Source organism: Hemicordylus capensis, chromosome 9 (assembly GCF_027244095.1).
Source record: "Hemicordylus capensis ecotype Gifberg chromosome 9, rHemCap1.1.pri, whole genome shotgun sequence".
Taxonomy (NCBI): Eukaryota; Metazoa; Chordata; class Lepidosauria; order Squamata; family Cordylidae; genus Hemicordylus; species Hemicordylus capensis.
The window spans coordinates 8,516,904-8,544,852 of NC_069665.1; the positions used below are offsets into that span (position 1 = coordinate 8,516,904).

The 27,949-nt window shown below is 47.5% G+C and overlaps 1 protein-coding gene across 1 annotated transcript in view; it reads right to left on the reverse strand.

Moving 5' to 3' along the window:
* Positions 1–8,283: 8,283 nt before the first annotated feature.
* The window catches only part of BCO1 (beta-carotene oxygenase 1), a 42,778-nt gene continuing 23,112 nt past the window's right edge, over positions 8,284–27,949 (reverse strand). The window contains exons 6-11 of the mRNA XM_053270377.1: positions 26,586–26,812; positions 24,744–25,001; positions 21,627–21,732; positions 19,552–19,646; positions 16,040–16,151; positions 8,284–11,661 (exon numbers count right to left, since the gene is read on the reverse strand). Of these exons, the coding sequence (XP_053126352.1) occupies positions 11,465–11,661; positions 16,040–16,151; positions 19,552–19,646; positions 21,627–21,732; positions 24,744–25,001; positions 26,586–26,812 (995 nt within the window). The 3' untranslated portion in view covers positions 8,284–11,464. The remainder of the gene's footprint in view (positions 11,662–16,039; positions 16,152–19,551; positions 19,647–21,626; positions 21,733–24,743; positions 25,002–26,585; positions 26,813–27,949) is intronic.

The following is a 27,949-nucleotide window of genomic DNA, read 5'->3' on the forward strand; positions in this document are numbered from 1 at the left end:
AGGGCCAGGTGGCACCCACCGCAGCTGGGGTAATCCACAGGAAGGGCCCGGATCACGTCCAGAGTTGCCGCCACACGCCCCCTCCCCCTGGGGAGGGGGAGTTAGCGCCTCTTCCAGTCACGGCTTGCGCCCAGCCCTGCTGACCGCCCCAGCCCTCAGAGCCAATCCTTATCCCGAAGTTATGGATCCGGCTTGCCGACTTCCCTTACCTACATTGTTCTAACATGCCAGAGGCTGTTCACCTTGGAGACCTGCTGCGGATATGGGTACGGCCCGGCATGAGATTTATACCCTCTCCCCCAGATTTTCACGGGCCAGCGAGAGCTCACCAGACTCCGCCGGAACCGTGACACTTTGCAAGGCTCGGGCCCCTCTCTCAGGGTGAACCCATTCCAGGGCACCCTGCCCTTCACAAAGAAAAGAGAACTCTCCCCGGGGCTCCCGCTGGCTTCTCTGGGATTGGTCGTGTTACTGCACTGGACGCCTTGTGGCACTCGTCTCCGCCACTCTGGATTTGGGGATCTGAACCCGACTCCCTTTTGACTGGCCGAGGGCCACGGAGGCCATTGTCCGTCCCTTCAGAACGGCGCTCGCCTATCTCTTAGGACCGACTGACCCATGTTCAACTACTGTTCACATGGAACCCTTCTCCACTTCGGCCTTCAAAGTTCTCGTTTGAATATTTGCTACTACCACCAAGATCTGCACCCGCAGCAGCTCCACCCGGGCCCGCGCCCTAGGCTTCAAGGCCCACCGCGGCGGCCCTCCTACTCGTCGCGGCGTAGCCCCCGTGGCATGCACAGCCGGCGACGGCCGGGTATGGGCCCGATGTTCCAGCGCCATCCATTTTCAGGGCTAGTTGATTTGGCAGGTGAGTTATTACACACTCCTTAGCGGATTCCAACTTCCATGGCCACCGTCCTGCTGTCTATATCAACCGACACCTTTTCTGGGGTCTAATGAGCATCAGCATCGGGCACCTTAACCCGGCGTTCGGTTCATCCCGCAGCGCCAGTTCTGCTTGCCAAAAGTGGCCCCCTTGGCGGCTCACATTCCACACCCGGCTCCATGCCAGCGAGCCGAGCTTCTTACCCATTTAAAGTTTGAGAGTAGGTTGAGATCGTTTCGGCCCCAAGACCTCTAATCATTCACTTTACCAGATAAAACTGCGAGAGATGGTCACAAGCGCCAGCTATCCTGAGGGAAACTTTGGAGGGAACCAGCTACTAGATGGTCCGATTAGTCTTTCGCCCCTATACCCAGGTCGGATGACCGATTTGCACGTCAGGACCACTGTGGACCTCCACCAGAGTTTCCTCTGGCTTTGCCCTGCCCAGGCATAGTTCACCATATCTTACAGCGCTCACATGTAGTTTCCCATTCAAATGCAAAGCAGGGTGGACCCTGCTTAGCATTCATGCTTGCTACCACAAGACCAACTCTCCTCCCATTCCTGTGTTATTCATGCAAATTATCCCGGACTCAAGCCTCATGATGTTTTACCAGCAAAAATTAGTTCAACTGCTTCCAGCATCATTACTGCAGTGGTATGGATTTAAGATTAAGCAGGTCAGCGTAACAGGGAATTCAACAAAAACAAACACACCCTATGATTTGTCGGCCTGCAAGTGACAGTGTGTTGTTGGCTTCACCCTGATTATAATCTTCTGCATGGAATTCCTACGAGGATATTGGTCGGGGTACAACGTTGTAAGTGGTTCTATAGATTTCATCAGTCCCAATTGTGTGCTTAGCTGGAGAGCTTGGCATCTTATCCTGTATCACTGAAGTCACGTTTTTGACCATGTACACCTGTGGCGATGGGATCGATGCCAAAACCGACCCCAATCAAGCCGATCAGACAGGATAAAATAATAGGAGAGATGATGGGAAGAAATTCTGGGCTTGCAGTGGCGATGAAGTCTCCCCTTTGCTAAGCAGGGTTTGACCTGGTTTGCTTTTGGATGGGTGACTACATGCAAGCACTGTTTGCTGTAAAATATCTGCCTTCGGGGATGAGGCCATAACTCAGTATTGCCTACGCTGGACCCCAGGTTCAGTCCTTGACAGGACTGAACTGCGGTCCAGGTTCTGCGTGGCTTGGATCGAGGCCACACAGAGGCCCATTGGGCAGGTGCAGTGGCCTCCAAAATGGCCACCGCACCATTGGGGGAAAGGCCCAGGCTGGTTTTGGATGTATGGGAGAACAGTGGGGGGAGGGGGAACCTCCAGACCCCACCCCCGCCACCTCAGAGAACCTCCCCCCCAGAGGGGGTAAGTTTGAATTTTCTAAAAAATACTATGAACCCCCCAAACAGGGTGGGGGGCAGGTTCTGTCTGTGGTCGGACCGAACAGAGGGTGGTTCGGTTCGACCCCGAACCGTCGAACCAAACCGGTTCGATATTGAACACATTTGCACATCCCTATATAGATGCTGAAAGGCATCATCTCATACTGCATGGGAGGAGGCAATGGTGAACCCCTAGTGTATTCCACCAAAGAAAACCACAGGGTTCCAGGAGTCGAAATCGACTTGACAGCACACTTTTACCATTACTTCCTATGTCCCTAATATGTTACAGGAGTCAGTAGGGACAGTCCAAGGGTCATCCCGATCTCCAATTGGAGGCACGGAGAGAGTATCAGACAAGTTGCGGGAAATGAACAAAATGCTTCAGGAGGACAAAGGAAAACAGAAGTAGTGGAGGGCAGGGTAGCACCCATGGTAGTAGAGCCTGGCATTTGCTGCCCCCTCTCCCACTCCTCACGCTTGTGCCAGAGGTGACCACCTCACCCTGCCTCATGGAAGTAAGGCCCCTGGGAATCAGACTGTTCATTTCACGAAAGTGACTTGTGGATGTATTTTATTTAGCAGCTTTTTATACCTCCCCCCCCCAAGTCTCTGGGCGGTTCACAATCTAAACATTGCATGGTTCACGGATGCATTGCACCGGATCTGTCTGTGTTGATCCGGCTTTTGAGTTGAGCAAGGTCTTCAAGCAGTTAATCCAAAATGTCTTGGAGATCCAATGTGCCCCGTGGAAGTTGAGCTCAGATCTGTGCGACTTGAGCTCAAATCTTGACCTAGCCATGAATTCAGCAGGGATGGCCTTGAGTGAGTTGCACATGTAGAATCCAAGGGAAAGAGCTGTGGTCCGCAAGGACAAGGCAGTGGAGTGGAATCAGGAATATTCATAATTTAATGAAATAGATATTATGTACAGAGAGGCCAAAGGCAGACTGCTTTTCAGTACTCTTGCTGCTGGCTGGTTTTTTATTTTTTTAATCCACACCTCTACTCCACACTTCTACTGGCATACAAGTAACTAAACCTCCCTTCAAAAGCTGGCCTGGATCAAGGAATGGATTAACCAAAACCACCACAACATCTTGTTCTGTTTCCAATCTGCCTACCAAACTTTGTATATCAACGGCCAACTCTCAACATCGCTTAGTATAAGAGCTACAACAAAGGAAACTTTTGAGAACTGTGGTAATGTATCTGGAGTTTTCTTGTCTATTTCTGTTTTGATTTATGCAATATTGGCCCGTTTTCAAAATAATAAATACAGTCTGTATTTGCCTATTGCAGTTTCCCCAATCGTGGATCTGAGTATCCATGACAGGGAAATTGGGATCACCCTCACCAAGCCCGGGCCACACCCCCTTTGTGCATGATGTCAGATGCATGGGGGCATGGCCTCGAGCTCCAGAGACCCCAAGCAAGCTCCCTTGCTGTCATTTCAGGCAGCGCTTGCTGCCTGACAGCATCTATTTCCCTTTCTCTCCCTCGCTGGAGACAGAGAAAGGGAAATAAAGGCTGTCAGGCAGCAAACGCTGCCTGAAAAGGACAGGGGAGAACTTGCTCGGGGCTCTCCAGAGCCTGGTCATGGGGAGTTCACTTGGGGGTTTTCCGGAGCCCGAGCCATGCTCCGTGCATGTGATGTCACATGCATGAGACATTGCTAGAGGGGCTGCCAGGCAGTGCTAGACCCAAGCCACCATTCGGCTGGCTCCATGCCTGGGTTAAATATAGGTCATAATATTTACCCAAAAGGAAGAAGACCCTGAATTTAAGACAACCCCCCATTTCTAACATCAAAGAACTTGGAAAAAACCTAGTCTTGGATTCAGGTAAATACAGTACATCTATAGGGGGGCAAACCTTGATTTAAAAAAAAATAAAAAATCACGTAGTGGATTCATCCCCCAGATGGTATGGACCACCCCAGCGTTCACATGAACTAAAGGGCTGACTGGCTACTTTGTGACTTTTCCCTTGGCCCTAACAAAGGTATAATCTATATATTTAATTCTCCTGGGTGTGCCAGGGAAAAATAAGTCCCGGCAGCCCAGCTGATTGGCTGGGCTGCGGGGGTGCCTGATTGGCTGGCGCACCCAGGAGTCCCCGCTGGTGGGGGCACTCGGCCCACTAGCGGCCACGGTGGGGGCACTTGGCCCGCTGGCAGCAGCGGCTGCGGCAGTGGCACTTGGCCCGCTGGCGGCCGCGGCGGCGGCACTTGGCCCGCTGGTGGTGGCGGCGGCACTTGGCCTGCGGCGGCGGGCCAGGCGGCGGCGGTGGGCCCCAGCCCGGCCGCAGATGTGAGGCGGCGGGGGTGGCCCGGCCTGGCAGCATGGAGTTGGTGGCGGCGGGACTCGGCCCACCCACGCAGATGTTCTGTGCCCGGGCCCACTAGTATGTTATATATTGCTGTTTGCTTTTCCCTAATTGACCCACACAGCTACCTGAATTTCTGGTCTTAATCGCCCCCAAATCCCAGTCTACCTATTGCAATTAAATGGTGTGTTATCGCTTCCCCTAATAATTAGTGTGGCTACAGAGCCCCAAGCCACCTAATGGCACAGCGGGCAAATGACTTTATTAGCAAGCCAGAGGTTGCCGGTTCAAATCCCTGCTGGTATGTTTCCCAGACTATGTGAAATATCTCTATCGGGCAGCAGCGATATAGGAAGATGCTGAAAGGCATCATCTCATACTGTGTGGGAAATTGCAATGGTAAACCCCACCTGGATTCTACCCAAGACAACCACAGGGCTCTGTGGGCGCCAAGAGTTGACACTGACTCGACCACACACTATCTTTACAGAGCCTCAAGTACTCCTTACAAATTGCTCAGAGGACAACTGCTGACTCACACAGGTCCTAATCATGACACGACGTGCCATTGCAAGCATCCTGAAAGTTTATTGAGCATTGAAATATGGGCTCATGATGAAAGAATGCTTGTTTTCCTCCTTTCCCATGCAGAGGTGTACCTAGGTAATCTTGAAGCCTGGACCTAAAGACTTTTGGAGCCCCCATTCTTAACACATTTTCCATGTGACCACACCATCCAGGACAGACTAAAAAGGATTTGGGGGCCCCCAAGGGGGGAGTTGTAGGCCAACATCTGCAGGAGGGATGAAGCTGAGCAGGCCTGCATTAGACAGTCCTAGCAGGTCACCCAGGATGCCAATTCTTGGGGGTGGGGGGCCCTGCAGCTGCCTCTGCAGAAGTCAAGTGGGTAGGGTCCACCTCCCAGTTGATCTCCGGTTTGATTTCTCCCTGCCTCCCAATTGCTCTCTGACCCTGCCTTGCTCTACTCTGTTACTGCTGCGGCTATCCTACATAAGAACCTAGGAAGCTGCCTTATACCAAGTCAGACCATTGGTCCATCTAGCTCAGGATTGTCTACCCAGACTGGCAGCGGCTTCTCCAAGGTTGCAGGCAGGAGTCTCTCTCAGCCCTGTCCGGAGATGCTGCCAGGGAGCAACTTGGAACCTTCTAACTAACTTTAATCTTCCCTTTCCAAACCTTCCCTTTCTCCCCACCTAGTGACACCTAGTGGCCCTGAACTATATGTAACTATTAGCACAGGCCCCATCCCCTAAGGGGAGTATCTTACAGTGCTCACACATGTAGCCTCCCACTCAAACCCAAACTGGTTCTCGTGTTATGCGAGAGGGAGGAAAATTTCTCTCTATCCGCTCATTCCATATACCATGCATAATTTTATTGATCTCGATTATGTCACCCCCTCAGGTGTCTTTTTTCTAAACTAAACAGGTGTTGTAGCCTTGCCTCATAAGGAAGGTGCTCTAGGCCCCTGATCATCTGGGTTGCCCTCTTCTGCACCTTTTCCAGTTCTATAATGTCCCTTTCCAGGTATGGTGACCAGAACTGCATACAGTACTCCAAAAGTGGCTGCACCACAGATTTTACAAGGGCATTATGATATTAGCAGTTGCATTTCCAATCTCCTTCCTAATGATTCCAAGCATGAGCATGACCTTATTCACAGCTGCCACACACTGAGTCCACACTTTCAATGAGCTGTCCATCACGACTCCAAGATCCCTCTCCTGGTTCAGTCATGGAAAACTCAGACCCCATCAGCGTATATGTGGATATGGCCCGGATATGCACCACTTTCTCGGCCCCAATATGTACCACTTTCTCCAGTCAGCCAGGGCTCATGTGTGGAGTCATTCATTAATACAGAAAAAAAATGCGCTTTTATACATTGCATGGCAACTCTATCTTGGAGCCAATGCTGCAGTGCTTTTGCTACTTCTTAACTGGAAAAAATGGTATATTTAAGTATTTGTGGTACATAATGCAATTAGATGTTCATGTTTAACTGCTCACCTGGTGTATATATTTATGACTGAAGCCAAATAATTTCTAGGTATTGAGTATTTCTTTTGTATTGCTTTGGCCTTCAGCTTAAGAGTAATGTGTGTTCAGCTGAAATTATCTTTCTTCTATCAAAACATTTTGCTTGAGACTCCTTAGGGAATACCACATAAGAGAAGCTTGTGGTCTTTCTTTCTGCAGGGGGTCAAATTATGTTGTCGCTGCTAATTGTCATGTTCTTTGACTACGGAACTTAGAGTTCATGTTTGCTGAACTTTGATTATTGAGGTTCAGCATCACAGATGTTATCAACCACACTGATTTAACAATGGGGCTCTTTATAGCTTGATAGCAGGACTCTTAGCACAGGATGGATTGCAGTCAGGAATTCTCAACTGCGGGTCTGCAGATGGTGTTGGACTACAACTCCCATCATCCCCAGCCAAAGGCCATTGTGACTGGGGATGATGGGAGGGGTAGTGCAACAACATCTGCCGACCCATGGTTGGGAACCCCTGGCTTAAGTCCAAGGAAGTGAACAAAGAGGGAATCTGGAGGTTCCAGATTCATGGTTAATTAACTATACCCAAATACAACCCAAAGTTAACTCAGTTACTTCCCATACAGCATCATCATGTGCCTGTTTACTCAAATTGTATTCAATAGGATTTACAGCACAGAGGGGAAATGACTTGACTTGCAAGCCAGAGGTTGCCGGTCCGAATCCCTGCTGGTTTGTTTCCCAGACTATGGGAAACACCTATATCGACCCCTGCTAACTGGGCAAAGAGGCACCTTTTAATGTGGTGATTCTCTTTATTTAGCAGGGGGAGAGGAACTGGCCCCATCCACCCCCAGCACAGTACTTCCAGTGACTGTTGCTGGTATGTTTCTTTTTAGAATGTGAGCCCTTTGGGGACAGGGAGCCATCTTATTTGTTATTTCTCTGTGTAAACGGCCCTGAGCCATTTTTGGAAGGGCAGTATAGAAATTGAATTATTTTATTATTATTATTATTATTATTATTATTATTATTATTAAAAAAAACCAGCATGAGCCATTTTTGGAAAGGTGGTATAGAAACTGAAGGAAGGAAGGAGGGAAGGAAGGAAATATCGGGCGGCAGTGATCTGGTCTTGTAGTAGTAAACATGAATTGCCCCCTTTGCTAAGCACGGTCTGTCCTGGTTTGCATTTGAATGGGAGGCTACATGTAAGCACTCTACGATGTTTCCCTGAGGGGATGGGCCCTCTCTGGGAAGAGCACCTGCATGCTTCCATGCAGAGGGTTTCAAGTTCCCTCCCTGGCATCTCCAAGATAAGACTCCTGCCTGCAGCCTTGGAGAAGCCGCTGCCGGTCTGTGTCAACAATACTGAGCTAGATGGACCAGGGGTCAGACTCGGTAGAAGGCAGCCTTCTATGTTCCTATGGCAAGGAAAATGGTGCTTTGTGATTATGTTTGTCATTGTACCATTTGTTGTGTTTCTTTTTTGGCTGTAACTTATGTTTGCTTAAAACACGTTATTGTTTACACTGTTTGTTGCAAGCTGATCTGAGTACCTTTTGGGATGCAAGATGTGGGGTCAAAGTGATTTTCTTAAACAGATGGTTTTCGAGTAGGTGCAGGGTAACAACTCTCACCTGCTGAAATGGCAAAGCACGATTTACTTTTAAGCTAGTAAAGCCACTAAAACAAGTCCAGTTGAAGGATGTGCAGGAGAAAACCTTGTTTGAGATATAATTAACATATACATCAAAATGATATAAAGCCACGTTAGATCGGAAACGACATTTCTTCCACACAGGAGAGAGAACAAACCTTGCTTTTTGGAGAGCGAGCGAGCGAGAGGGAGAAAAGGCCACAGAAATATTCACACAACAGCAGAAGCTATCCCTAAACAAACTGTATCAAACTGTATTGTAGCACCTGAAATTTGGTATTTTGCTTTGGTAGTTGAACTTAAGCAGTGAAGCAGTGAAGTCATCCAGGCCGACTTGGACCTCAAGCTCATGACAGTTGAAGGACAGCTTTTCTGACAAGACCAATTCACAGAGAGCGTTGTGATTACATGCAGCAGGGGCAGAGGGAGTTTTGCGGGGGCCGGGGGAGAAACTTTGATTGGTTCCCTGCATCTGACATCAGGGACAGGGGGGCGGGGCCAGTAAAGAAAACGAGGCTGTCACAGCACTGGCAGAGTTTCATTTCCCCTGACAGCGGTTGGTGGAATTGCTGAAAGGGAGCTCCTTTCCCTGGGAAGGCGTCCCCTTTCAGCGATTCTACCAATTGCCGACAGGGGAAATGAGGAAATTAAACCATGCCAGGACTGTACAGCCCCGTTCTCTGCACTGGCTCCGCCCCCTTGTACCTGATGTCACATGCAGGGGAGGGGCCATTCCTCCTCAGCCAATGTGAAACGCTGGCTGGAGTGAAGAGGGGCGTGCCTTGTGTCTTGGGGTCCCAGCTGGTAAGCGCTTTGGGTGTGGGAGGGCTGAGGGTAAGGGGGAGGGGGGCCCCAGAGCCTTGAGGCCTGGGGACAGTTGTCCCCCCTTGCTCAACGGTCGCTACACCCTGACATGCAGCCTTGAAAACACGAGAAGGTTACATAAAACATTTGCAAAGGTGACTCACTTTGAGTGCAGCGCTGTAAACACCACTTGCTCAAGCAGTTCAGCATCCCAAGGTATTAATTCATGGCACGGAATCAGATACCTTGCAAATACTGCTGGAAACACCCTGTGGATACTCTTGCGTTGCCTACCGTGTGTGGAGAAAGGAGTTCAGACAGCCGCTCCCCTGACCACTGCTTGGCATCCCTGGATAGGGTGGGCCCAAGGACTTTGGGTGCCCCCAGGCAAAACCTGGCCTTAGTGCCCACCCGTAGGGAGGCGGAAGACATGCAGAGGCCCATTCTGCCCACCACACACCCACCTACTTGCCTGCCTGTGGCCCCTGCCACCTTTGCATCCAGCCCTGCTGCTCGCTCATGATGACATCACCATGGTGCGTCACTATACTGTGGCACGCAATGACATCATCATAAAACACTGTGGCACTTTGAGATCCAGCAAAGGCCTAGGCCAGCAGCACCAGAAGGAGCAGATGTGGCAGGGAGTGAGCAAGCAGGCCGGCCAGCTGGAGAGAGCAGTGGTGGGGTTGTGGGCAGGCAGCAAGTAGGCAGCAGGGCTGGAGGCGAAGGTGGCTATGCGGCGAGTGACCAATGGGCACAGCACTGCCCCCTACCGCTTGGCGCCCTAGGCCACTGCCTAAGTGTGCCTAATGGACAAGCCAACCCTGCCTCTGAGAGCAAGAGGCTGCAAGCACAGACTTCCCAGTGGCACCATGAGTGCCCAGGGAGGTGTTTTGAAGCTGCCTGGACCAAACCAGGGGCCCTCAGCCAGGGTGCTCAGCACTAAAGGCATCTCAGGGCGCAGCCTGCAGCTCACAAAATGACCTCTCCCCATATCAGTATTGCTGAAAGGAGTCGGGCAGTGAAAAGTTCAGGATCCCACATATCGGTAGGGCTTGCTGCGGGCATCAGTTCAGGACTCTCCCCTGTTACACACACAGTACAAAGGGCTTGCGGATTGTGTCTTTCTCCTTGCTATACAGTCATCCATCGCCAACTATGGTTTCCCCAAGTGCGGTTTAGACTAGTATCCATGACTGGGAAATTGTCACCAGTGTAGTCAACCGTGACCTTAGTTTGGTGAGATTTTTGGTAATTTGGGGGACCATCTCGATTTGGGGGGGCTTGGGGGTGATTTACAGGATTTCGGAGGTGATTTCTGGTGGTGGTCCCCCCCTCACTCTTCTTGCTGACTATTGGTGATTTAAAGGGATTCTGGATTATTTTTGGCAAATGTTTGGTCATTTTTTCTGGGGTGGTTTTTTTTTTTGTTTTTTTTTTGTCTTTTTGCGACCGCGATTCCCCTAGCCACATTTCCAGTGCCCTTCAATTGCCCGCCAACTGTGAGGTTTTCCCAGAATGGAACCCTCACAGTTGGTGAGAGATGACTGTACTCAGAAGTCAACGGCTAAGGGTCCAGCTAGACATTACGTGCAACTGACGCACCCAGGCTTGCTTCCCCGCACTCCAATTGCAGCTGCTATTTGCCCTGGGGAAAAGCCCTCATTTGGTGCCAATGAGAGCCTTTCTCCCAGGGGCAGGGATTATCCAACGTGGGTCCCCAGATATTGCTGGAGCACAACTCCGTTGGCCATTGTGGCCAGGAATGATGGGAGCTATGGTCCAGCGACATCTGGGGAGGGGATCCAAGTTGGAGGTCCATGGGAAGAGAAGGAGATCTAGTGTAGATAGGTAGGAAGACCCCACTCCCGTGCCCAAATTCCAAAGTGGGGGGAATTGCGCTATAATTCACAAGGAAAACACACAATTGTGCACTTCTCGTACTGTGTAGTTTGATCCTAAGATGCGATGTGATGATTGCTGTGGGAGCGTAATGCCCACAACTAGTGGAAGAGTTCCTGAGCTTGGGTCTCCAGGTGGTGTTGGACTACAACTCCCATCATCCTCACCCCAAGACCTTAAATAAAGACCTTTGTGGCGGGGAATAATGCAAGTTTGTGGCTGGGGATGATTTTACTTACTTACTTACTTAATTTATATACCACCCTTCCAAAAATGGCTCAGGATGGTTTAAATGGGAGTTATAGTCCACCTGGGGACTCCCCCCCACCCAGCTTGGGAACCCCTAGCCTAGACCATGACTCTAGCACAGGCACATGTGCTGAGGACTAGAGAAGAAGTAATATTTCCATAGCTTCCGCTTTAACTGCTGTCTGCTTTGTATGACAGACCGGCCCTTTACTCCTGCTCTGTGTCCAAATCTGCCTTGCACTCCGTCTTCAGATCTGTCTTGGGTATGAATATCCCATGCAAGTCCAGGTGAAGGTCAACATTGACAGTGGCGCGGGCGATTTCCTTGAATGTTTTGGCATCCAGGACGAGCAAGAAAGGGAGCTTCCGGGGTTCTGTGGTCACGATGTTGGACAAGATGATACCTGAAGTCAGAAGAGAAGAGAGGCTTGCACTTTTCCTTCAGGAAGGGGAAATGTTTGTTCTCACTTTGGGAGAGTTGCCCTTCCTCCAAGGGAACCAGGACAGCATCCCTGCTTTTCTCCCATCTTTGCAATGATTCTGTGATTCAGGTAATTTTGGAGCCTGGACCTAAAGGCCTTTTGGGGGCCCCTACTGCTTCTGGCACTGCCAATAGGTAAGCTGCAATGCATTATTTTTCACAACAGAACATGCTCAGGGAAAGCTGGAGACTCTCTGGGAAGCGCCTCTAGGTTCCAAGTTCCCTCCCTGGCAGCATCTCCAAGATAGGGCTGAGAGAAATTCCTGCCTGCAACCTTGGAGAAGCTGCTGCCAGTCTGTGAAGATAATACTGAGCTAGATAGACCAGTGGTCTGACTTAGTATATGGCACTTCCTATATTCTCTTCATATATTTACCCAAACCTACATTCACACACTGAAGTATGACTATCCTGTGAACCTACTTTGTACAACTTTGTACTGAAATTTCACAGAAAACCTTTTTACCTTTCCTTGGCCTTTACGCTTTTTCCCCCCTCTACATCCACTCTATGAAAGCATCTGCCACAATAAGGGCTTTTCTAGATGCTGACACACTCCAAAATCAGTGCAAATCAAGACTACAAGTAAAATTAGAAATCCACACAACGTACAAGGACATCACATAAAATTCTTAGTGCCATCTGCTGGCAGCCTGTGGCAATCCATGAGTAAATTGTGCCTTTTCAAACTCCTTGGATGAAAAACCCTCCACAGTGGCTGATGATGTTATATTGGCTTTGTAATGTCGCATTTTTGTAGTTGTGCCACAGCACAATTTGTGCAAACACAGAAACTGCACAATGAGAGTTGACCCCGAGTAATCCCATTTTTTCCAATGGGATTACCCTTGCACAACTCTTGTGCAATTTTTGCATTTGCACAAATCATGTTGTGGCACAACCGCAAACACGCAACGTGACAAGGCCGATGTAACTTTGTGTACCGGCCTTGGAAATACTCCACGAGTAATTCCATGGATTGCTGCAGATTGCCAGCAGATGGCACTGAGGCTATTATGTGACATCCTTGTACGTTGTGTGGATTTCTCATTTTATTGATTGTCTTAATTTGCATGGAGGTTGGAATATATCATTGTATGGAAGAGCACTAAATCTGTTCCTGTATACTTGTACTTTGTGTGGATTTCTCATTTTATTGATTGTCTTAATTTGCATGGAGGTTGGAATAGATCATTGCATGGAAGAGCACTAAATCTGTTCCTGTATACTTGTACGTTGTGTGGATTTCTCATTTTATTGATTGTCTTAATTTGCATGGAGGTTGGAATAGATCATTGTATGGAAGAGCACTAAATCTGTTCCTGTATACATCCAAAGTATTATTATAGTATGTGACATATGTCGCAAAAGCATTGCCAAGAGAAGAGGGAAGAAAACCAAGGGTGTCACCCTGGATCCCTGGGAGGAAGGGTGAGTCTCGCAATGTGAAAACAAACACAGAGAGAGTAACTGTTGACCAAGGAAAAGTGACATGTGTCTGAAAGCAAAGCGTGTGGGTGTCAACATTTCTAAAGTCAGCATTACTGGGAGGTGCAAACACACGTGAGCAACAGCTGAGCATTCACTTAATATGCTGCTCCTGCAGGATTGTGGAAACCAACCTTCCCCACCAGGCCTATAACCTGGCATAAGGTTCCTGGATATGTTCCTTTGTGCGGTTTTGATGCTAAGTTGTCGTCGGAGTTTTAATAGATGACAGGTATTATAGAATAGCCACCTAATGGCACAGCAGGGGAACGACTTGATTAGCAAGCCAGAGGTTGCCCGTTTTGAATCCCCGCTGGTACCTATATTGGGCAGCAGCAATATAGGAAGATGTTGAAAGGCATCATCTCATACTGCACGGGAGGAGGCAATGGGAAACCCCTCCTGTATTCTGCCAAAGACAACTACAGGGCTCTGTGGTCACCAGTTGACACCGACTCAACAGCACACTTTACTTTATTATGGAATACTGTTTTTAAGGCAGAAAGGCAATGTAGGAAATTTCAAATGGAAACTCTCTTATACTTGTATTAACATATCCAAAAGCATCAACAGTGAAGTCTGGTTACATGTGCAGATTTACTTTCATGTAGTATGCAACACTAAACACACACATTGTTCCTTGTGGTTGCAGAACTTTGGTGCTCTGAAGATAATGGACTCGAACCCGCATCATCCCTGACAATTGGTCATAGGGGCTGGGGATGATGGGAGTTGTAGTCCAACAACAGGAGGCAAGCCAAAGTTGTGCAATCCTGCTCAATCATTGAACTCAGGGGCTGACATCCAGACTAAGTTACTCCTGAGTAAAGGTAAAGTGTGCCGTCAAGTCGATTTTGACTCCTGGCGACCACAGAGCCCTGTGGTTTTCTTTGGTAGAATACAGGAGGGGTTTACCATTGCCTCCTCCCACACAGTATGAGATGATCCCTTTCAGCATCTTCCCATATTGTTACTGCCTGATATAGTACCAGTGAGGATTCAAACCGGCATCCTTCTACTTGTTAGTCATGCATTTCCCAACTGTGCCACTTACGGTGGCTTATTCCTGAGTAGTCCTATTGAAATTCAGTCCTCTAGCGTAACTCCAGTCCTGAATAGTACTAGTGAGTAATTTACACTGCCTGCCAGCCAGTGAAATTTACTTCTGAGTAAAGATGTGTAGGATTGAGCTGCACATCAATGAACCACTAAAGTCAGAATTCAGTCAATCGTGATGGATTTAAGCAGTTAATAGCCCTAATAACCTATAAGAGGGGTTCTTGAACTTGGGTCCCTAGATGATGTCGAACTACAACTCCCATCATCCCCTGCCACAATGACCTTTGGCTATTGAGACAGGGAATGATGGGAGTTGCAGTCCAACATCGTTGGGGGACTCGGTTTGAGAATCCCTGGCCTATACCCAAAGTTTAGATCACCCTCCAATACATAATCCTTCCAAAACATAAGCAACATCCGATGCTGGTGAAAGTTCCGATGCAACGGAGTTTGCTAGCTCTGCTCTTTTGCTTAGATAAAAACCGCCTTAATTTCCCAGCGTTTATTAAGCAATTCAGGAAGGGCCCTTTGATGTTAAGCCACATCTGCATGAAAGATCCAATGTGTGGATTCATTCCTTTCTGTGAAGCTTTGTTCCCTGGTGTGTGTCCTCAGTGGATTTCTGCTGATCGTGCAAACTAGTTCTAGGAGGAGGATTTGTGCCATTAGAAGCATTTAAAATCCAATTCCTAATTTGGAAAGGGAATTACCCAAATCCTGCAGGTAATTGCTGGATTTCACACACTGCTTGGAGTTGTGCCTACAGCTTGAGCCTGCCTCACACTTGAATCTCCCCCACTCCGCTATAAATCCCACCGGGCTCATCATTCTCTGTCACCGAAGCTACCTCACAGGGTTGTTGTGAGAGTCAAGTATGATTACGTCCATTAGCCCAGCATTGCAGGAAGTGTAGGACCCAAATTTGAGGGCGGAATGAGTGGACTAGAAAAGAATAAGTGCTAGAGCATATTTTACTGTCACGAAGCCTAAATAAGTGTCCATTCAAAAATCACATAGCCTTCCATGATTTATCCCTGCTTCTAATTACCTTACCTATCTCTGCTGTCTTCCTGGTGTCCATTTTTGATTGTGTGCCCCTTGGGGCAGGGACCTGTCTTCTCAAAACAATGAGTTCCCAACGGAATTATTTGTTTACACCATTCACATACAGGGGTGGAGTAAACAAGTAATAAGAGCAGTCCTTCAACAACTCCTCCCCTTCCCATCAACCAATGGCTATTCTCTGAAAGGCCCCTCCTTTCTTCTTTCTGCCCTCCTGATTGGTCAGTGAGAACATCCTCTTGCCCTGCAATGATGCAGGGCCTGTGGGATGTTTCCATTGGTCAGTGGGGGTGGCTTGGTCAGCCAGCGTGATGTAGTGGTTAGAGTGGTGGACTAGGACCAGGGAGACATGAGTTCAAATCCCTGTTCAGCCATGAAGCTCACTGGGTGACTTTGGGACAGCCAGTCATGTCTCTCTCAGCCTAACCTACCTCATGAGTTTGTTGTGAGGATAAACCTAATCATGTACACTGCTTTAGGCTTGGAGGAAGAGTGGGAAATAAATGTAAACAAACAAAACAGCGAAGGCGGCAGTGGCAGCAGGACAAGTCTGCTGGCCAAGTTGCATCATGTGGCCAACTATGTTGCCAGTCCTCATGGAGGCTAATGAGGTCCTACTCATTTTAATGGGATGTACACAGCTAGCTTTCTTTGGGCTGGGACACCCTTCCCCAAATTAAGAGGTCACTTACCATCATCTTCTTCTTTGGCATCAGGACTAGGCACAAAGACTGGTTCCGCTGGCCAGCAGTATTCCTCCTCCCAGTGAAGCTTTGTCTTCGTCAAAATGTCAAATTTAACTATCTAGGTGGACAAAGGAGGGCGAACACACTTCAGCTTCGTGCTACAGTTTCCCCACAAGTGCTCCTAATTCAGATTTGCATGCAAACAATTTCACTCCACTTGCGTGCATCAGACAATCTCCGAGCGTGCTTATTTCCATCTTTCCTCCCTTTCCCTTTTGCATCACGCCTATTAAATGGTAAGCCACGATTTTAAACTGCAAAGCATCAGGAGTGCACTGGCAGAAAGGTGATAATAACAGCAGTAAATATGATTATGATTATGATTATTATTAATTCAATTTTTGTACTGCACTTCCAAAAATGGCTCAAGGTGATTTGCACAGAGAAATAATAAATAAATAAGATGGCTCTCTGTCCCCAAAGAGCTCACATTCTAGAAAGAAACACAAGATAGACACCAGCAACAGTCACTGGAGGTACTGTGATGGGGGTGGAGAGGGCCAGTTACTCTCCCCCTGCAAAATAAAGAGAATCACCATGGTAAAAGGTGCCTCTTTGCCCAGTTAGCAGGGGACTCACACCTTAATAATCACACCTTATCCAAAATTCATTCATTCATTCATTCTCTCTCTCTAAAAGGTGTAGAAATATTGAATTGGCAAATGGCTATTGAGCAATATTGCTACAGAATTAGCCAACAAGATTTAAGATACAAGCTTTATGAGAAAAATAGGAATTCTGAAGTTCAAGTGCAACATCTGAACATGTTCAAAATTCAAACAAAACAATCAAACTCTGAAATGTTGCCAAAATGTGTAAATTTGTTTTTTAGCTCCAAGTCATGCTAGATGGCGTGGAATATGCATTTGGGCCAAATACACATTAGGGCTGCTCATGTGACCCAAAGCAGGGTCAGAGGGGCGCCCAGCCAGGATAGGGGAGCCAGGTGTGCACCCCTCCTGGTGGGAATGTGTTTGCAAAGAGCAAGGTAGAAGGAGGGGAGAGTGATCGTATGGGGACTAGGAGCTGGGTAGGATGAATGTGACCAACCTACATTCTGTCCCCAACATTTTACCAGGGTGGGCGAAAAACTACCCAGCGTCCTACCCAGCTCTCGCCTCCCACACGATCATGATCCCACGCTTTTAGCAAGGAGAACTGGACTTGTCTTAGCATACAAATACAAAAAAATATTTATATACCGCTTTTCAAAATTACCAAAGTGGTTGACGCAGAAATAAATGATATAAATGAACGAATGAATGAATAAAGATGGCTCCCTGTCCGCAAAGGGCTCACAATCTAAAAAAGAAACATAAGACAGACACCAGCAACAGCCACTGGAAGGATGCTGTGCTAGGGATGGATAGGGCCAGTCCCCCCCCCCGCCCCGGTCAAATAAAGAGAATCACCACTTTAGAAAGGTGCCTCTTTGCAAATTTAGCAGGGGTGCAAGCTTGAATTGTCCTGTGTGCTAAGCAGGACCCACCCTGGTTACATATGAATGGGAGACTACCTGTGTGAGCACCGTAAGGTATTCCCCTTAGGGGATGGGGCTGCTCTGTGAAGAGCGCCTACATCTTTCATGCAGAAGGTCCCAGTTTCTCTCCTTGGTTCTCTCTCCAGTTTCTCTCCAAGATAGGGCTGAGAGAGACTCCTGCCTGCAACCTTGGAGAAGCCGCTGCTAGTCTGTGCAGACAATACTAAGCAAGGCGGACCTATGGTCTGACTCAGTAGAGGGCAGCTTCCTGTGTTCCTGTGTTCCACACTCCCCTTCTCCTACCTTGATCTTTTCAAACACAGAGACGCCGATTGGAAGCGTGCCCGGGTCTCCTACCCTCTGATCTTGTTTAGTGTCAGGAGAACAGCCCTACTTCTAAACTACAAGGTTGATTTCAGTTCTGCTTCCATTTTTCGATCTTGGCCAATCAATATGGAACTAGGATGAAAAATAATGCCTGCACTATGTTTCAAGCAACACTCTAAAAAGGTCAGTGGCAGATTACTTGGAAAACCTTTAAACTCTAGCAAAATTTAGTTGTGGCTGAGAACTGAGGTCTGGCATAATTTGCACCAGGTTTTCCTTTCTTTATGGCCTACAGGCAGGAAGTGGCCCAAACCCACATCAACAAACATGAGTGTCTAAAGGAATTAATTCAGGAACTATAAGTTGCTGCTCAGCTTGTGATCTATTTGCTGCATTAAGCAGCAGCACGTCTTATTGTCCTGAGTTGCATCATTGCGTATAAGAGAGACAAAATAGGTCACAGACTCTAGAGGCAGAAGTGATGTGGCAGCCCATTCAAAGCAGTCGTCTTCTGTCAACAAGGAAGGAGATGCCACCTCCACCCTAGGCAGTTTATTCCATTCCATTACCGCTTTAGAGGTTACCTCCCTGTACTTAAAACCTTTAAAACTATTGTTTCTTACTATACTTGTGGACAACTGGATTGGCTACACAAGTGTCGTTCTTTTTGATAACAATAACTACAGGCATCCCTCGTCAACCGCAAGAGTTCCGTTCCGGCAAAACCTCGCTGTTGGCAGATTTGTGGTTGGCAAACAATTGAAATCAATGGGAATTGGGGGGTTAGGGGAACTGTGAGTCCAAAAAAGACCAGATAATCAAAGAAATTTTTTTTTTGCCAAAAATCACCTGGAATCTCTTAAAATTACCAAGAATAAGCAAGAGGAGTGAGCAAACTGAACCTCTGGAAAATTTTGAACCCCTCCAAATCACTCGAAGGCACTTTTGAGCCCCAAGAAACCACTCAAAATAACTTTAAATCATGTAGAATTGGCAGGGTCAGCAAGGGGAATGAGTGTGCCGTTGAGTCGGTGTTGACTTCTGGCACCCACAGAGCCCCATAGTTGACTTTGGTAGAAGTTAGGTGGCAACAACAACAAAGGATATTTATATACCACTTTTCAACAAAAGTTTCAAAGCGGTTTACAAAGAGAAATAAAAATCAATAAAGCTGGATCCCTGTTCCCAAAGGGCTCACAATCTAAAAAGAATCGTAAGACAGACACCAGCAACAGCCACTGGAAGGATGCTGTTTGTGGGCTGGATAGGGCCAGTAGCTCTCCCCCTGCTCAATCAAGAGAATCACCACTTTAAAAAGGTGCATCTTTGCTCAGTTAGCAAGGGCTGATAGGCTTCAATAGGTTTAGCAAGCCTGGAATCTACTTTGGATGGAACAGTCACATGTTATTTGACTGTGGCCTTCTCTAGATCCGGCTTCTCAATAGAAATCAGAGAGTCATCTTGCAAAAACTGTGAGTCAGGGGGAAAGAGACATTAAGTTTAAATGGGTTTCATTGTATTTAATAATAAAAGTGGATGATTTCATTGTATTTAATAATAAAAGCAGATGCAAATCAGCATAATGCCCTAGGTCTTGCACAATGTCAATAACATTGCTCCCTAACAGGAAGCATGCCTTGAAAAAACATACCTGTGTGGGGACTGGACTCCATTTAACCTCTGCTGCAAAAATATATCTGTACTTCTTGCCATTGTAATCATAGTTGATGCGAGGCAATTCTATGCCTGCAGGTGAAAGAGAAGAATTCACAGTCATAAACAGAGAGAGAGAGAGAGAGAGAAAATATCCATGGCTATATGTTTCAAAAAATAACACCGAAACAATGAATTAGGAAGTTGCCTTATACCGAGTCAGACCTTTGTCCCATCTCACTCAGCATTGTCTACCCAAACTGGCAGCAGCTCTCCAAGGTTTCGGACAGGTGTCTTTCACAGCCCTATCTGGAGATGCTGCCAGGGACTGAACCCGGGACCTTCTGCATTCAAAGCAGATGCTCTCCCACTGAGCTTTGGGCCCATTCCCTCAGGGGAATATCTTACAGTACTCACATGGCATCTCCCATCCAAATACAAACCAAAGCAGCCCTTGCTTAGCAAAGGGGACAAATCATGTTCACTATCACAAGGCCAGCTCTCCTCCTCGTTCAGTTTTCCTTCTGAGGAGAGGAGAGCTGGTCTTGTGGTAGCAAGCATGACTTGTCCCCATAGCTAAGCAGGGTCTGCCCTGGTTGCATATGAGTGGGAGACTAGAAGTGTGAGCACTGGAACATATTCCCCTCTGGGGATGGAGCTGCTCTCGGAAGAGCAGAAGGTTTCAAGTTCCCTCCCTGGCTTCTCCAAGATAGGGCTGAGAGAGATTCCTGCCTGCAACCTTGGAGCAGACGCTGCCAGTCTGTGAAGACAATACTGAGCTAGATAGACCAATGGTCTGACTCAGTGTATGGCAGTTTCCTATGTTTCCTATGAATGGCATGAGAGTCATGCAAGTCTGCAGCTGTGCTCGCATCTGCAGCCATATTCCTCTACACAAGGGTGGGCAACCAGGGGCTTTCCAGCTGTTGCTGGACTACAACTCCCACCATCCCAGTCTGCTAAAAGGATTCCCAATAATTTCCATGGGGATTCCACAGGATCAGATACATGGAGGAGAATACCCAATGGGTAAAGTTAAAGTGTGCCGTTGAGTCGGTGTCGACTCCTGGCGATCACAGAGAGCCCTGTGGTTGTCTTTAGTAGGATACAGGAGGGGTTGACCATTGCCATCTCCCACGCAGTATGAGACGACGCCTGTCAGCACCTTCCAATATTGCTGCTGCCCAATATAGGTATTTCCCATAGCCTGGGAAACATACCAGCGGGGATTCAAACCAGCAACTTCTGGCTTGCTAGTCAAGCCATTTCTCCGCTGAGCCATTAGGTGGCTCTACCTAATGGATACCATTTGGCAAAAGTTAAAATTGCAGATAGACCCTATGATAGATCTTTTCCTGGACTTCAGGCTGTAGGGAAGTGCACTCAGGGCATGTTTGATCCTACATCCTATACCTGTGCAGAGAGGTCCCCAGTCCCGAAATCTGCATACATAGCAGTGGGTTCGGAACACAGGAAGTTGCCTTATACTGAATCAGACTGTAGGGAGCCCAGAACTGTCTACACTGACTGGCAGCAGCCCTCCAAAGTTTCAGGCAGGAGCCTCCCAGTCCTACCAGGAGACAGTGCCAGGGATTGAACCTGGGACCGTCTGCATGCAAGCAGATACACCTGATGGCACTTAATCAATCAATCAATCAATCATGGCCCATCCCCTAAGGGGAATATCTTACAGAGCTCACATGTAGTCTCCCATCCAAATGCAAACCAAGGCATACCCTGCTTAGCGAAGTGGATAATTCATGCTTGCTGCCACAGGACTAGTTCTCCTCTTCTAGGCTGGTCCTGTGCTCATGAATGAATCAATGAATGGATGGATACTTTTTTTATAGTCCATGACCGGAAAAGCTGTGCTCGTGTGATAGATACATCCTCTCTCCTGTCACAGGGGGAAAACACACTCCAAGCACACTTCCCCCTCCTGTCAATAAGCCAGGGAAAGGCAGGATCTGCAAACATTCCTAGACTTGTAGATCTAGACTGAACTTATTCCGTTTCTGAAAGTGCAGTTCAACCCCCTCCATCCACCCTCCCACCCCACTACCAACCTCTCACCTTCACATAACATTTCAGGCTGACAGTAGATGCTGCCATCTTTTTCCTTCACAGCAGTTGCCGTGGTTGATGGGAGTCGGACTAAATTGACACCTACTTCTGCATCCTGAAAGAAAGAAAAAGCATGTGAAAGAATATGGAGGGTTTTAGAGAGCAACTTTCCAAAGCCAAAGCGGCATTTTAAAGATAGAATCTGCACCAAGCCGCGTTTTACAGAATGAAAGTGTCCACTGAATATATTCATTTATTTAGAACATTTGTGCCTGCTCTTTTGATTTTACCAGAAATTCACGATTTAACTTCCAATATGAATACAAGACATTCTAAAACAATAATAATGAACCAGATCAACATTAGTATGAAACAGAGAGACGTTTGCTTAGTTTTAAGCAGAAGGACTGGCAAGACCTAATACACGAAACAGCTACAAATCTAGTGTAATATGAAAGACGGCAGCACAACAGGAAAGCAGTGGTAAAACCACACAGGGGCGGCCCTTTCATGAGGCATGGCGAGACAGTCACCTTAGGCAGCAGATGACTGGGGCAGCAACAGGGTGGTAAAACGCCCTCTTGCTGTCACCATTGGAACAGCAATTAGGACCAGGCTGCCCCTTGGAAGTTTCGCAAGGAGTACCTTTCACACTCCTTGCAAAGCGTGAAGAAAGCACAGGGAGAAAGGGCTGGCCCCCACCAGAGCAGGAGGCAGGCACCATAATACCAGGGACTGCCCTTGAAACCACATCATATAACTCAATCGCAGCACGAAACTCAACATCCCCGTTCATTAAAAGTGCAGGCAAATATGACTATTTTAACCTGGTGCCTACAGCACAGCTGGGTCGATGCCAGGGAAGCATCTCAAGGGGTTCCACAGACAGGGTGCCACCACCAAAAAGTCCCTTTCTCGTTCACTGCCTGCCCAACTGCAGATGGTGGGTGCACCTGGAGCAGGGCCTCCCAAAGCGACTTTAGCAGTTAGGCAGATTCACAAAAGAAACTTATATAAAATGACACTGCAGAGATGTTCTAATTTATTCTGTGCATTTATTCTGTGAATATCTATTTATTCTGTGTATTTATTCCATGAAAGTGTTTGAATTGTTTTTACTCTGTTTTATATTTGTTGTGTTTTAAATTGTGTACGCCACCTAGCGATACACCTATTGGGTGGTATATAAATATGATAAATAAATAAATAAATGCATTTTTGGAGGCATTTCTCATAAGGATAGGATACCAATATTACTCCGTCTTAGGATGTCCCAGTTTTCCTAACTAAATCATTGTAAATGGGTCCCCTTCAGGGGACCAACTGGGTCCAAGGAAGAGCTTGGCCAAGAGGATCACCCCAATTTACAGTGTGAGTCAGGTGAGTGGTGCAGTCAGAGCAGCACAGGGAATCAATGAAACTTGGTGATGCCACATGACATCAATAAATCGCAGCTGGGGATGATGGGAGTTGTAGTTAGAGAACCTTTGGTTGGCCACCTCAGTATATAGCATTGCTAGACTTACAGGTGATCCTCTGTGGAATGCAATAGATTGCACCTGGGGATTATGGGAGTTGTAGTCCCAGAACAGCTAGAGAGCCTCTAGTGGACCCCAGTATATTCCATTGCTAGACTTACATGTGATCCTCTGTGGAATGCAGTAGCATTCTTGCCAGCCATCCTGCTTAAAACTAAGCAAATATCGTGCCATGTACCAACACCAGGATTAGATGTAATACAAAAGGCAATCAACCCAGACATTAACAGGTAAAATAATATAAATAATCACACTAGCCAACAACGTGTTTGCAGAATGCCTTCCTGTATTGTGCGACTGAATTCTTAGACTGCAGGAGGAAAAACAGATGGAGAGGCGGAGCGAAGCCGCTGATGCAATCTCGCCATGAGGACAGAGCTGCCTCCATCCCATTGGTGCCGCCTTGTCGTTTCCAAGGCCTAGCCGTGAACACCGTCTCAGCTATTCCACAGGCTGGAACTTGTCGGACAGGTTGATGGGCAAAAAGGCATTTGTTCCACAAAACAATGAGGGAAAACAGGCCATTTCATGGCTGCTTCAGGTGTGAGGAATTGTCAGCGCAAAGACTAGCACTGATGTGCTGGGGAAACTCGGAAAGCCACATGGGGGCGTCGCTGATCTGGTGGTTCACGCTGCGAGCCCACTAGGGAGTCTTATGGCCAAGGGTCATGCTACATTAAGCCAGGAGTTTGCCAAGCGGAGTCCCCAGCTGCCATCCACTTATAACCGGCCTGCTCAACTTTGGCCCCTCCTCCTAGAGTTGCTATGCCTCCTAGAATTCTGGGTTTCACCCAGATTTTAAGCATCTCACCTGGATTGCCTAGCCCAACCGGATTCATTTTAAAAAAAAGGGGGGGGGAGGAGCAAAAAACAAAACAAAAAGCTAAACTCTAGCCCTTGTAGAAGTGGAGTTATGGAGGAAAATGTGCAGTCACTCTTCTACTCAACTGCTGGACTTGGATTACGAGAGGTTGCACAGGAGGCTCACTGGGAGGATTTCACTTTCACAAGTACAATAATCCCCCGAGGAATGTGGACTTGTTTGTTATCAGCAGGGGATCTCTATCAGACAGTTGAGAGGATAGTTGCTTTTGATGTAAATCACCACCTGCCTACCAGGCTGTGTATTGTAATGTTTAAGGACTTTCTTGGCTTTACATTCAATGCATGCCTACTTAGAAGTAAGCACCATTGGTTTCAATCAGATCTTCTCTTAAATGTGTGTACAGAATTAAAACCTTAATTAAAAAGCTGTGTCCCAGTACGCTGCTGCTTTCTCCCCCAACCCCCGCTGCCACTTTTTTGCCTGCCCACCCCGCCACATTCTTCCTCTGCCCATCTTCTTCCCCACTCGCCCCCTGCCTGCCATCTTCTTCCTTCCCCGCCCACCCTCTTCTTCTTCTCCCCCTGCCCACCCAAAGCCGCCTTCTTCTTCTTCCCCATCTGCCAACCGCCTGCCTCCATCTTCTTCTTTTGCACCGCCCGGCCACCCCCCGGCCACCCCCTCCGCCATTTTCTGGCTGCCCACCTGCCCGACTGTTCACAGTCATTACCCAGGTCAAAAACAATGAACCTATTTCCCAGTTACCTTGTCATACTGCAGAGGAACCACAAACCGTTTGCAGGATGGGGTGGAGGTCAGCCTGACGTTATTCTCCACGTTACTATCCAGATTCTTCAGATAGAACATTTGGTACAGGCTGTTGTCAGTATAGGAAATGACATCAAAAACCAAATGGTTGTCTTCCTCATATGCGTTCACGTGGTGGAAGAGAACCATGGCATCAGTATAAAACTTGGCAGGCAGGTCTTTTTTGGTTCTTTTGTCAATGAGATGAATCCAGGTCTGCAAGAAGAGAAAGAAACACCAATGGCTGGAGGAGGGGGCAGGGGGAACTGAAGATGGTGTCTTACATCGAAACATCTGCTATTTTGTTACATCCGGGGTTTAGTTTTCAAGTTTTAAACTTTTGAATGTTTTTAAGCTTTTAAACTTTTAACTTTTATTGCGCACTAAAGAAGGTCATTGAAAGAGCTTTATCTATATATATAATTAGCTAAGACATAACTGTGGCTAATCCCATGTGTGGCAGCTCTCGCGAGAGTTTGCAAGTGAGCTGCTGGGAGGGAGAGAGGAAAGCTACAGCAGCAGCGGTGAAGATAAGGACAATGGGCAGGACAATGGGCAGGCAGGCGCCAGGCAGGTGGGTGGGGAGAGAAAGTGGCCAGGGGGAAAAGAAAACAGTAGCCAGGGGGAAGCGGGGGGAGGAATGGGCAACCAGCGAGTGTGGGGGGAGGAACAGACAATCAGCAAGTGTGTGTGGGTGTGAGAACTGATGACCGGCAAGTGGGTGGTGGGGGGAAAGAACAGGCAACTGGAGAGCAGGGGGAGGGAAGAACGGGCAACCGGCGGGGGTGGGGAGGAACAGGCAAGCCGGGGAGGGGGGGGAGCCAAAGGCTGAGTGCACTAGTGCACAGATGCTTTGTGCAGGTTCAGCTAGTTTATTATATTTGTATACCACCCCAAACTTACATCTCTGGGTGGTTTACAACATAAAGCAAATAAAAAACAAAAACATCAACACAATTTAAACGCACAATTCTAAGTGAATAAGTGCATCTTTAAAGACTTTTTAAAAGCTGTCTGGGAGGCTCGTATTTCAGCAGAGAGCACATTCCCAGAGTCTCGGGGCGGCAACTGAGAAGGCCCGTCCCTGTGTAGCCACCCGTCGAGCCGGTGGCAACTGCAGATGAAGCTCTCCAGATGATCTCAATGTGTGATGGGTCTCATAGCAAAGAAGACGTTCTCTTCAATACCTCCGCATGTATTTAGAAGTTCCCCAGGTACCTCAGAAGGTATTTAAATCTACAAAGGTGATTGCCATGACTGTGGTAATGTGCTGACAGAGGTTAACGATCAAAGCATGCATGAATCAGCCTGCAGATTGGATCTATCTCGGTTCTTGGGGAAACATGGGTCTTGGCACCCGCGGGATAATTTGAGGGTGTGGCGTTTGGAAGGAAATGTCCATACTAATTACAAGTAATATGCATGGATGGAGAAAGAGAACCACATAACACTAATAGGCAGAGTTCATTAGTTTTGAGCTGGTCTTGTGGTAGCAAGCATGACTTGTTCCCTTTGCTAAGCAGGGTCCACCCTGGTTGCATATGAATGCAAAACTAAGTGTGTGAGCACTTAGGGGTTGGAGCCGCTCTGGGAAGAGCACCTGCATGCAGAAGGTTCCAAGTTCCCTCCCTGGCAGCATCTCCAAGATTGGGCTGGGAGAGACACCTGCCTGCAACCTTGGAGAAGCCGCTGCCAGTCTGAGTAGATAATACTAAGCTAGGTGGACCAAGGGTCTGACTCAGTATACAGCAGCTTCCTATGTTCCTATGTAGTGTGTTGCTCAGCAATAAAGATGCCTACCTTGTCGTCCTTGTGGAAGATGAGGCAAGAGGCCCAGTTCACCCCTCTAATGTAAGCTGTTGCCAGCTTGAGTATATCCAGTTTGAAGGGCTGCTCTATAAAGAGGATGTAGTTTTCTGAAATGCCAAAACTGTGATAATAGCTTGGGTGCAGAAGGGAGCGGGAGGGGATGGAGCACATCACTTCCAGGTGTTTCAGACAATTCTTCTTTCCCTTTTTTCCACTCGCTAAAATTAGATTTAAAAAGAGTTGGAATTACAGTATACATTTCCTAAATCATTTGATCTATGCATGAAGGTTGAATTACACAGAGGGGATACAACCCGCTGGCTATTGACACAAATGTGGAAGCCGCTGGGGGTCTCATGGAAGAGAGTGGGGTTACATTAGTGCCAGCTGTCAGATAACATGACTCTTTGTTTGGTTCTTATGTGCAAAGGCCTGCATTGGCCTCGAAAATGGGGCACAGGAGGCGAAATTTCATAAAATTAGTGGAGTTCGCAGTTTCGAGGGAATAATATTGTCCTGAGTGACAATATGTAGGGATGTGCTCGAACCGCAGTTCAAGTACTTTTAGGGAAATTAGAAACTGCATTTTAAGAAAAAGGAGAGCAGGTACCTACCTCTGCTGCCCCTTCCAGCTTCCCGCTGGGTTGGCACGTATGGTAAAATGCATCATGTGCTGTCAGCTCGCACATGGCTTCTGCACACGTGTGGGTGCCATTTGCGTGGTCAGCATGGTGTTGCCGATCACACAAATGGCACCCGCACATGCGTGGACGCCATGTACATGCCAACAGTGTGTGGGGGTTTGGGGGGGATATGCACTGCCCCAGCAGGAAGCTGGAAGACGTGGCAGAGAGCAGGTAAGCATCTACTCTCCTTTTTCTTAAAGTTCACTGTCTAATTTCCCTAAAAGGGCTGAAACCGCACTTCGAACCATGGTTCAAGCACATCCCTAACAATATGGACATCCCAAACCTGAATGAAACACTTCATATGAGTTTGCCTTATACAAAGTTCAGTTCATCGGTGCATCTCATAGACAACGTCAGATCCAACACAGTCCTATGTCAGAAAATGCCAGATTAATCCTATAATCAAATCAACAGGTAGACCCATCTCCTTCAAAGTCCACAAACCTAATGCTATCATCATTTACTACCACCATGTGGAATTTCAAAGATTTCTGCCCAGTCATTCAGGAGATATTAGTAGTAGTAGTGGATTTCCCATTAATCCCTTTAAGATACCAGACTTAAGTCAGATCCTTCTAACTGAAATCCAATACAATTTGACTATCCAACCATTTTAAAGCATTCTCATTCTGATCCCAACAATTTTCATATCAGATCGGATTGTGT